Source organism: Raphanus sativus, unplaced genomic scaffold (assembly GCF_000801105.2).
Source record: "Raphanus sativus cultivar WK10039 unplaced genomic scaffold, ASM80110v3 Scaffold3298, whole genome shotgun sequence".
Lineage (NCBI taxonomy): Eukaryota > Viridiplantae > Streptophyta > Magnoliopsida > Brassicales > Brassicaceae > Raphanus > Raphanus sativus.
Window position 1 is genome coordinate 1 of NW_026618604.1, and position 10,000 is coordinate 10,000.

Genomic DNA, 10,000 nt, shown 5'->3' on the forward strand with positions numbered 1-10,000 from the left:
AGTAATGTTTTTATTTTTTGGTCATCACTCCATTTTCCAATCCATTTCCAACTCCATTCTCAATTTTGGAGTAAAATATGGAGTGGGGTTGGAGATGCTCTAATACCTCTGAAGAGCATGCAGTAGGCTTTGAAGTACCCTTTGAAAGGTTTTTAGAGTTATTTCTGATTGTTTTACTCTCTGAAGAATCTTTGTCACTGTCTCCAAAATTCTCCTCAGAGGATGACCTTTTAGATGCAGGAACCCACTTAGACCACTTGTGGCGCTTACATATCTTGTCACCCTGTAAAAGTACCAGCATTTTATATAATATGATCAAGCAGACAAGAGGAGCAAAGAAATGGTACTCTTAGTAGTTATTACAAATATATACTGCTTTGACAACGACAATAAACCTTGCAGCCGTAGAAACAATCATGCATCCAAGGTATGGAGCAAAACGTGGAGGATAACCTCTTATAGCACCAGGGGGTGGAACCGGCAAGTAGTATACAGGCACTATGTCAAAAGAAAAGAGAGAAAAAAATCAATCATGCACTATATTCTATCTTAAAGAGGACCCGGGACCAACCATGAACCCAGGAGCGTGTCCGGTATAGGGAGGTCTCACGAAATTCCTCGGTCCAGCACCGTGTGGCATGTTTCTTGGGTCAAAATCCCTCTGATGCTGCCAAGGCTGTCCAGGATCTCCTTGAGGAACAGGTGGAAGGGGGGATGCTTGCACTTGCTTCTCATTGCCAGGCTCTGCAACAGAATTTATAACTAAGAACGGCGACATTATAACGACCTTCACGAACCATATTTGTTTAGCGTCATTCGATTGCTCCAACAATACATATATTTATTCAAAACGTTCTTAAGACCGTAGTACATGATCTGATATACTCATTTTCACTAAAACTGTTAGAATAATCAAAAGAATAGGTGATCATTAATCATTTTAACAACGTGCTTCATGAATGGTTAAGTGATACCTTATATAATTATTTTCTTTGTAATTAACTCAACACGTAATTCGTCAAATTTCCTTCCATCTGAACTAGAGATTCTTATACTGAACATGTCCTGCAAAAGCTAGGCAAGTAAGAATGAATATCTGACTTCTAGTTATAAATAGGCACAAGCAGACACATTTGAAAAAAAAAAAAAATTAGACAAAGAGTTGCTTGTATGAGACATTCATGAAAAAGATGAACCTGTTTTAGTGAAAAATTAGACAAAGAGTTACTCACCTGAGCAGGAGTTCGGATTGAGGTCGGAGGATTATTGGACGCGGCGTTGGAGAGAGCTGGCCACGAGTGAGCACCCATTACCGGAGCCTCAGCAGAAGAAGCCGTTGTTTTCCACGGGGATTTGGTCCCGCAACCACCGACGCAGCCGATCACTTGTCGATCATCGGCCAATGATCCCTCTATCTCCGCCATCATCAGAAACTTACTCCGAAAGTAAAACTTCAATTGGAATGCAGGATCTGGGAGAGAAGACAGCAATGTGAGAGCTCCCCAAGTAAGTATAGAAGACGGATGTTAAATTGCATTTTAGATTGTTTCTCTCTTCCTATTTATTTCAACTTTAGCAAAGATAAAAACAAATTAAAAAAAGGAGAGAATATCAATTGTCAAAAGATGAGCAAGACATGATGAGTTCACACTTCACATAACAATCACCAAAGCAAAAACAAATCAAAGGGGAAGAAAACATGTTCTAGATGACAGCAAACAGGAACAACTCATAACGAGAAAGAAAGATTCACTCTCTCTCTCTCCATCACTTAGCCATCATGACTTTAACGAACTCATCATAGTTGATCTGCCCATCGCCATCAACATCAGCCTCTCTGATCATCTCATCAACCTCCTCGTCGGTGAGTTTCTCCCCGAGGTTCGTCATCACATGTCGAAGCTCCGCCGCGGAGATGAAACCGTTCTGGTCTTTGTCGAAAACCCTGAAGGCTTCCTTGAGCTCTTCCTCCGAGTCAGTGTCCTTCATCTTCCTCGCCATCAGGTTAAGGAACTCGGGGAAATCGATGGTCCCATTCCCGTCTGCGTCCACCTCGTTGATCATGTCTTGGAGCTCAGCTTCGGTTGGGTTTTGCCCCAGAGACCTCATCACGGTTCCGAGCTCCTTCGTGGTGATGCAACCTGCATCCCAGCAAGAAAAACAATCTTCTTCAAAGACTTGCTAAAAGTGTTGATTAAAATGAAATATTGTGTGCTTTTATTACATGTTTCCCTATGTGCATTGTACAATATCCTTGTAATAAAAGACAATATTCTTTCTTGTCCGAATCTCAATCGTTAAATGGTAATAAATCTCTAGCAATTTGGTTCTGGTAAGATTAGCATAAACACCGATCAATTCATAGATCGTTCACGAATTCAAGTGAAACAAAAGATGGATTGCACAGAGAAATGAATCGTCAATTAAAAAATTCAAAGATCGACGAGGGAGAGAGTAAACGAAAAGGATCTGGGGAGAAAAAAGATAGATTATTATACCATCTCCATCCTTATCGAAGAGGCTAAAGGCTTCCTTGAACTCTGAGATCTGGTCATCGGTCAGCTGATCCGCCATTTCTTTTTTTTTCCTTTCTAAGCTTTTTCCGCAAATCTGAGAGTTTGATTTACTTTTTTGTTTTTTTTTTTCTGGTTTCCCCAGGCAAGAGGTTATAAAGTGAGCCAAAAGCCTAGCCCAATGTATATAGTATGGGCCTTTGAAGATAACGCTATATTGGTATAACGGGAAAAAAAAGTGACGCCGTTGCCGGGGATCGAACCCGGGTCACCCGCGTGACAGGCGGGAATACTTACCACTATACTACAACGACTTTGTTGTTGGGTCAATTTCGACAACGTATATATTGTTTGTATCTTAATGGACTTGCAATGTTTATCCATGTTGTTGAAGATTTTCTTCAAATGGTTACACAGTTTCGATTTTATTATGCCACTATAGAATATGATTAAAGTCTCTGCAGATAGTAGTTAGAGGATATTTACTTTGAACCTCTTAAGTTAACAATAGTTCAAAAGTGAAATTGTGTTCTTTTTATCTGGTTAGATTTGATTATAAAAGTTTTACCAAAAATTTGGTTCTAAATCTAGAGTCAAGGAGCTCATGAGACAAGGGTAGAGGAAGAACAAGATGGATTTATATTTGGACCTTTTCCCAACAGATTTTAAGCCTAATTGAAGTTGGATTTGATTTATATATTAAACTTTATTTATCTTAAATCTTATTATGAAAATAGATTAATATTTCTATGAATCTATATTGTTATTTTCGAAATGATTTTTCGTAATGGAACTCTCATCTTAAAAGTTAGAGTGGTTAATAACAATATTATTCTTAATAAATCGTTAGATATAATTATTTATGTATTTAAAGAATTTAAAGAATACATAAAGATATAGTTATATTGATGGGTTTATGTATACATGAACCAAAAGTAGGATATGGTAACCTCTCTGACTTGTACACATCAGTGAAAATATACCATGTAGAGAATCTACTGGAGGTAGATCGCTAATCAATTACCTGAACTTATATCCCAACACTTAAATTGTTTCATACTATTTGGTTTAGACAAGCTCGACCCCATATCATTAGATGCCTAAAGCATGAAAAACTATAAGCTTGTATATATTATAAATTTTGATGACTTTAATAATACAAAATTTGGGCACATAAAACTGATGTTTCCTGAGCTTTAGTCCAAGATCAGCCCCGGATTTAGAGCACTTGTGTCAAGTTATGTAATACTTGCCCTTGTACTTTTAAGAGATATTCTTTGTAGTCTATTCTATTTGAAAAATTATCCTAATTTCAATCGTGCTTAATCAATTATCCTAATGAATATGTCTATACTTGGTGATTTTAATTTGGGTTATTTATGTATTTAATGAAATATGTTGTCTGCAAAATCATATTAACTAGAAAATTATCATAAAGAATTCACAAAAATCTTATTATTGCATACACCAAATATAACTGAATGTTACAGAATACATAAGTAATGTTTTTTCTGCGAATATTGGATTGAAAACATATTTACATGTGCAGTTGATATTTCCTCTCCATGAGTTTCATACCAGAAACAAGTTATCCATCTATTGTATTTTGCAATTCTACACAGATACTGAGAAATATTGTCCATAAAAGTAAGATAACATAACTAATCACGATAACTCAATATGAAAGAACTAATCATGAAAACTATATGTCAATTTGAATAATGAAAACAAAACAAATTGACCTTTACATAGTCGTAATGAAGTATATCAAGCAGAACTTCGCCTAGAGATGCGGTGATGAGTTAATGAGAAGATCCTTGCTGCAATAGAAGACCTCTTCTTCTATTGTTTTCAGATACTATGTGTTTGTGTTTACCTTTATGTTGCATGCATCATGCAATTTGGTGGATTTTAATACCCGAATATCTTACTATAACCGGTTTGTTGATTTGAGGATAACTGGAGATTACCATAATCAAATTTTGTGGTATTTTAGGAAAAAAAAAAGAATAAATACATAGATATTAGAGGTAGAAACTTGTTTGATAAGCTGATCAGGCCAACTCGTTTTGGTTAAGCTCCCTTCCTAGAATTTTCTTGGGCCATAATATTATTTCAATGATGATCGAAACTTCTATATTTTTTCCCAAGGAATAAAACAAAAATATAATACTAAAGAAAAAGAACCAATAAGGTTCGTTGATGAAGTGGAAGAGGGGTCCACAGAGTCGAACAACTTCGCATCTATCGAAAAACAAAAAAGTATAAATACCTCTCTTGATTTTCCTTTTCCACCACGTTCATTCACCAAACCAAAAAAAAAAACGCTTTTCGGGGAGCAAAGCCGAAAAGACTTGACGCGATGACTTCTTCACGCGAAGATCCAGAGATCCTCCCCGACGCCGCCCAAGAAGAAGAAGAACCCAATCTCCCCGCCGCAGACGACGTTGCTTCTCCGGATAACTCGGATTCCGTTATTAATCATCGAATCCCCGTACTCCTTCCTCTATTCGATTGCGTGGCAATGGATAACCTCTGCCACGTGGCGGAGATGCTACGGGAACAAGAGAGGAAGCGGATTCGAGACGAGGAGGTCGCGGAGACGCGGAGGCGGTTCGCCGAAGAGAGGGCGGAGATACACAGGCTGCACGTTTTAGAAGTCGCGAGAAATTACGCTCTCGAATTGCACGCTGATCAACCTCCCAAGCTAACTAAAGACAATGACGACGAAGAAGAAGAAGAAGATGAAGAGATCGTGAAAGGGAAGAGCCGATTCGATGATGCTAAGAAGGCGATCAAGAAGAGGAGAAGATACTCGAGAGGATCGAGTACTGCTGATACTGGTGGAATCGAGCTGAGTTTGACGAAGCATAGGACGCCTCCTACGCTTACGGAGCTGTGTATGAGAGTTCTTGCTAGAAACTCTGAATCGATCGAGTCTTTGCACCTCGTCCCTGACCACTTGAAGAAGAAGATCTCCAGTCTCGTCAGTGATTCGAGTAAAGTGGACAAAGCTTTTATCCAGCTTCTCGTGGATGATTCTCCTTACGAGGTCTTTGTGAAGAATTGTGTTGACTTAGAGGAGAAGGACTTGACTCAGATCCTTTCCGACTGCGATAGAGTTAGCTTACAGGTAGGTACCTTTGATTCTTGAATTTCTTTTGTAGCTATTGGTGATGTTTGGCCTTCCTTTAGGTGTTGAATCTTGATCTATGCGGACGAGCAATGACGGAGAACGCTATAACGGAGTTCTTGAACCGATCTCCCAACGGGTTCCCTTCGTTGACTAGGCTATCTCTTCAAGGAGCGTTCTGTTTGACAGACAACGCGTTGGCTTTGGTCTCGAGATCGGCTCCTCTGCTACGTGTTATTAACCTCTGCGAGTGCTCTCTCCTCACTTTCCAAGCTGTGAAGATTCTCGCTGATTACTTTGGTTCCACTCTTAGAGGGCTCAACATCGGAGGGTGCCAAGGGATTAAACCGTGTGATGTATTTAGGACCAGCTTGAGTAGGTTCGAGAAGCTGAGCTCTCTCTCGGTTTCAGGGCTTGAAGGGATTCACGATGTTGTTGTTGAGTTCTTTGCTTCTCGTGGATGCAATCTCACTGATCTTTCTCTAGCTTCTTGCGTGTAAGTTTTGGATGGTGGAACTAGTTGGACGGTTTTTGTCTAGTGAAGCTAATGTTTTTGACTTTTTTTTTCCTGTGTGGTGATCAGAGGGGTGAATGATGGAACTATTTGGACTGTTGGGAGATATTGTCCTAACCTGGAAGCTCTTGACATTTCAGAGTTGGATAGATTGACTGATGCGTCACTGAGAGAAATTACGGATGGTTGCAGATCTTTGAACTCGGTCAAGTTTAAAAGAAACCGATTCAGGTTTGCACAAGTCTCACAATTTGTTTTCTTTTTTTATAACGTGACGTCTGTAGACTTGTTGTTAATACCAATCTATGTGCTTTCTTTGACAGTGATGAAGGTGTTGCTGCGTTTCTTGAAGTGTGTGGTGGTTCTCTTAACAACCTCTGCCTAAACAATGTCAGAGATGTGAGTGTGTTTAGTACATAAAACTCTCATCCTCTTTATATAAGGTGGTATTTTCCAAGTGATTAAAGGAGTTGGTTGTTTAACAGGTCGGTCAAGAGACTGCTATTTCGCTCGCCAACTATGGTAAGAGGTTGCATTATTTGGACCTCTCGTGGTGTAGAAAACTCACAGAAGAAGAACTAAGACGGATCATGTGTTGCTGCAAGTCGCTTAGATCGCTTAAGCTATTCGGATGGACGCAGGTATGTCATTAGTAAAGAAGGATGTAATAAAGCCTACACTTGTAGCCTTTTTGTGTTGAATTCAATCTCGGGAACAACTGTGTATAGCACTTAAATGGCGGTATTATACTTTTGTAGGTGACGGAGGAATTTCTTGAAGATCTTTCAAAATCAGAAGTTAACATCGTTGGATTGAAAATGACTTCTCTTTTCGCTCATCCTGATGACTCTCACCCAAGTGTAGATGCCAAGTGCTTCTGATGGGTAGACAAGTTTTGGCCATGTTTAGTAGTACTGAAGTCATGAACCATTTTTTATTGTTAGACTAGAACATCTCCGGAGGTTCGTAGTAATGAAAACTACTAATAGAATAATAGTCTTTACAAATCTTCTTGTAATGTGTGGTCACTAGAAACAAAAGATTCATTTGAACCAGCGAAAATCTATAGACAAAGCTTTCTCTCTTCTCTTTCTTTGTAAGGTGTTGAACCATACCATCTTGATAGCTCTTTGAAACTATCTTTTAAACCCTTGGTAAAAGTTGCTAATGAAGAACAAAGATTAGTATTGCCTTGAAATTGTGCAAGATCTTACAGAGTTGTGTATATAAGAGACACAAGTCTTTGTTTATTCAAAGACTAAAAAGGTAGAAAAGAGGAGAGTTTTTAGAAAGCTTCAGGTCATCGGTCAATGGTCCTCTTGGTGCTGGCCAACCTTCTCCTTCTTGTCCACTTTGTCTCAGGAGATGATGGAGAAGCCGCTCCTTCAGCTGGAGGGAGCTCACAAGGAAGCGCCATAGCACTGCTGGTGAAGGCATTGAGAACAAGGAAGGCCAAAATGGGAGACAGATCCAATCCTCCGAGAGGCGGTATGACTCCTCTGAATAAGTTCAAGTATGGATCGCATAAAGTGCTGTTACAACGGTAAAACACATAATTAGCATTCAACCAAAAGGTTCTCTGACCAACACTTAAACCATTCAAGAGTTGGAGAGAAAGGAGAGATCCAAAAGAAACTTCCTCTAGTGGCATTTCTCAAAATACAAGCAGAGAAAACAGTAACCTGAGGGGGCTGACAATGACAGGAGGAGCAGTAGGGAACCAGGTGAGTACTAGACGGAGAACAAGAACGTTGCTATAAATGTTGAGGAAGTTTATCAACCCGTTAGCAACCACCAATCCAGCAACAGAATCTCCAGGCAGAACCGCTGCAAAACCGTGATTAGCCATCGCAAAACTCACCCTTGTAGTAGTGTTTCTCAAACGAACCTGAGAAATAAAATAAAAAACAAAACAAAAGGCTTCTTCACCTTATTAACCAGAAGCAAGGCACAAAAAAAAAACATAGCCTTTACTTATCTACTGAAACAGAGACATAGAGAAGAGTAGAGTAGAACAAAAAAGATCTCAACTTTAGGACATAACACAACGTTCACTTAGAGAATCTACCTCGTCGCAAAGACCGCGAAACTCGGAGGACAAGCGAACCGCTTCGTGGAACAAAGGGTTCCTACCGGCGAAAGAATGGAAGAAGCCTGAGAATTTCTCAGTAACAGAGGCAAGAGAACGATGGAGGTCTTGAATCAACTTGACGGAGTCTGAAACTGGTGGTTGAAGTAGCAGATTGGGTTTGTTCGGACGCGCGAGTTGTGTTTTTTGCGTAAATGCAGAGGATAGAGATACAAAAAAGTTCGGTATCGGTCCTGACGGAGACGGTTTGAGGCTTCTTTTGATAGCTGGTTCGTTCGCACTACTCGCCTCCTCCATTGCAGGCTGCAGAGGTCTCTGAGATTTTTTTCGTACAATTGAGAAGCTGTAAGAAGATAAACGTGGACTAGTTTAAATCACTGTGTCCCTGAGACCCTAACCTTCTACTTTGCTCAGAAGGTCTTACCTATTCAATAAGTCTATATGCTCGGCTCGGTAAACGACGCCTTTCAAGGTTTTGTATATTTTACATTTTTAAGGTTTTTTTCTTTTTTTTTGTATATAAGATTAGTTCAAAAAAAAAAAATTACTGTATATAAAAGATTACTGAAAATCTTGTAATTATTCACGAGTTAGAGGTTGCAACATATTTACAGACACAATGTACAATCTTTAACCTTATTAGCTAATTAAAGTACACAAGAAGAACTACAAACAACGAATAGTGGAATGCTTCTTCACAGAAATGTACTTAAAAGAAAGTTGGTAGTTCAGATTCAAACCTCATCTTCTTCTTCTCACCAAACATTCACAGCCTCATCTCTTAATTGATTACTACTTGTTGTTTCAAAGATTATTATAGTTGTTTCATATGGTTTTAGCACTAAAACTTGGATAAGAAAAACAAAGGATCCGTTAAAACATTCGAAAATCGTCTATACACTAGGTAGTTACCCGCGCCTTGCGCGGGATGAGATGGTTAGATCAGCAATTTTTCGAAAATATTAGAAAGTATATATATAGTTTGGAATTTGGGGTTTTGTATGTTTTTTTGTGTTTAATCTCGGTGATGCTGATTTTACGGTATAGACGTCACTAAGATAGAAACATATGTAAATCATTTACTTTAGTGACATGTAAAAATTTACTGGAATATAAGAGTAAACACAAAACATGTTACCTAGCAACTGCGAAAGCATGTAATCATTTATTTTATCCACTTCATCATTTGTGGGAGTGAGAATGGCTCGATGTCTATACAAATCCTTAACTGTTGAGGTTTGAAAAGCTTGTCCATAAACCTCTTTTTTCATAGTCTCAATAGTTTATACATATCACCGGTGTGATTTATCTTACTCTCATTCATTTGCAAGAACTTGCATATAAAGATATAATTATTATTATACAATTTGATTTTCATATGAATGATTTTTGTATAATAACATACCTTCCTCATAGGTCATTGACTTCAAACATGTAAGGATTCCACAGAACTTGGCTGTATTCTTTGAACCATGTAAGAAGATCTGATTTTGTGTATAATATCTAATTCGAGTAAGATAAATATTATTAATATCTAATCAAATTATATTTACGTAATCACACTCTTTGCATAGGTTTTATGTATAAATATTATTAATATATAATCAAATTATTATGTATGTAAATTTTTGTGTAATCAAACTTGTTCTATATTTCTTTCTTTGCATCTTACTCGCGAACTCATTTTGTTTATCTCTCTATGTCTCTCTCTCTCTCTCTCTCTCTCTCTCTCTCTCTCTCTCTCTCTCCTC

The 10,000-nt window shown here is 38.4% G+C and overlaps 3 protein-coding genes and 1 non-coding gene across 4 annotated transcripts; 1 reads left to right on the forward strand and 3 right to left on the reverse strand.

Moving 5' to 3' along the window:
* Positions 1 to 1,592: 1,592 nt before the first annotated feature.
* Positions 1,593 to 2,658, reverse strand: LOC130494779 (calmodulin). Its single transcript, XM_057001155.1, has 2 exons — positions 2,499 to 2,658; positions 1,593 to 2,141 (listed from the first exon to the last, which is right to left on the reverse strand). Exons 1-2 carry the CDS (start codon positions 2,572 to 2,574, stop codon positions 1,768 to 1,770), a joined length of 450 nt encoding a protein of 149 aa, XP_056857135.1. The 5' UTR covers positions 2,575 to 2,658; the 3' UTR covers positions 1,593 to 1,767.
* Positions 2,659 to 2,755: 97 nt separating this feature from the next.
* On the reverse strand, positions 2,756 to 2,827 carry TRNAD-GUC (transfer RNA aspartic acid (anticodon GUC)). Its single transcript has one exon. It is a non-coding gene; the product is annotated as a tRNA-Asp (tRNA).
* A 1,968-nt stretch (positions 2,828 to 4,795) lies between these two features.
* On the forward strand, positions 4,796 to 7,244 carry LOC130506492 (EIN3-binding F-box protein 1-like). Its single transcript, XM_057001153.1, has 6 exons — positions 4,796 to 5,646; positions 5,709 to 6,142; positions 6,230 to 6,391; positions 6,484 to 6,559; positions 6,646 to 6,801; positions 6,919 to 7,244. The coding sequence occupies exons 1-6, from the start codon at positions 4,876 to 4,878 to the stop codon at positions 7,039 to 7,041; spliced, it is 1,722 nt and encodes a 573-aa protein (XP_056857133.1). The 5' UTR covers positions 4,796 to 4,875; the 3' UTR covers positions 7,042 to 7,244.
* An 84-nt stretch (positions 7,245 to 7,328) lies between these two features.
* Positions 7,329 to 8,606, reverse strand: LOC130506493 (ylmG homolog protein 2, chloroplastic-like). The gene is made up of 3 exons (XM_057001154.1): positions 8,229 to 8,606; positions 7,843 to 8,048; positions 7,329 to 7,692 (listed from the first exon to the last, which is right to left on the reverse strand). The coding sequence occupies exons 1-3, from the start codon at positions 8,544 to 8,546 to the stop codon at positions 7,461 to 7,463; spliced, it is 756 nt and encodes a 251-aa protein (XP_056857134.1). The 5' UTR covers positions 8,547 to 8,606; the 3' UTR covers positions 7,329 to 7,460.
* Positions 8,607 to 10,000: the final 1,394 nt, after the last annotated feature.

Excerpts from the sequence above, each read along its gene's own strand:
- LOC130494779 (XM_057001155.1), bottom strand. The coding sequence starts at position 2,574 with ATGGCGGATCAGCTGACCGATGACCAGATCTCAGAGTTCAAGGAAGCC. Across the intron at positions 2,142-2,498 it reads CTTCGATAAGGATGGAGATG|GTTGCATCACCACGAAGGAG; the intron begins GTATAATAATCT and ends GCTGGGATGCAG.
- LOC130506492 (XM_057001153.1), top strand. The coding sequence starts at position 4,876 with ATGACTTCTTCACGCGAAGATCCAGAGATCCTCCCCGACGCCGCCCAA. Across the intron at positions 6,143-6,229 it reads CTTTCTCTAGCTTCTTGCGT|AGGGGTGAATGATGGAACTA; the intron begins GTAAGTTTTGGA and ends TGTGGTGATCAG. Across the intron at positions 6,802-6,918 it reads AGCTATTCGGATGGACGCAG|GTGACGGAGGAATTTCTTGA; the intron begins GTATGTCATTAG and ends ATACTTTTGTAG.
- LOC130506493 (XM_057001154.1), bottom strand. The coding sequence starts at position 8,546 with ATGGAGGAGGCGAGTAGTGCGAACGAACCAGCTATCAAAAGAAGCCTC. Across the intron at positions 8,049-8,228 it reads TTCGCGGTCTTTGCGACGAG|GTTCGTTTGAGAAACACTAC; the intron begins GTAGATTCTCTA and ends TTTATTTCTCAG. Across the intron at positions 7,693-7,842 it reads GTCATTGTCAGCCCCCTCAG|CACTTTATGCGATCCATACT; the intron begins GTTACTGTTTTC and ends CCGTTGTAACAG.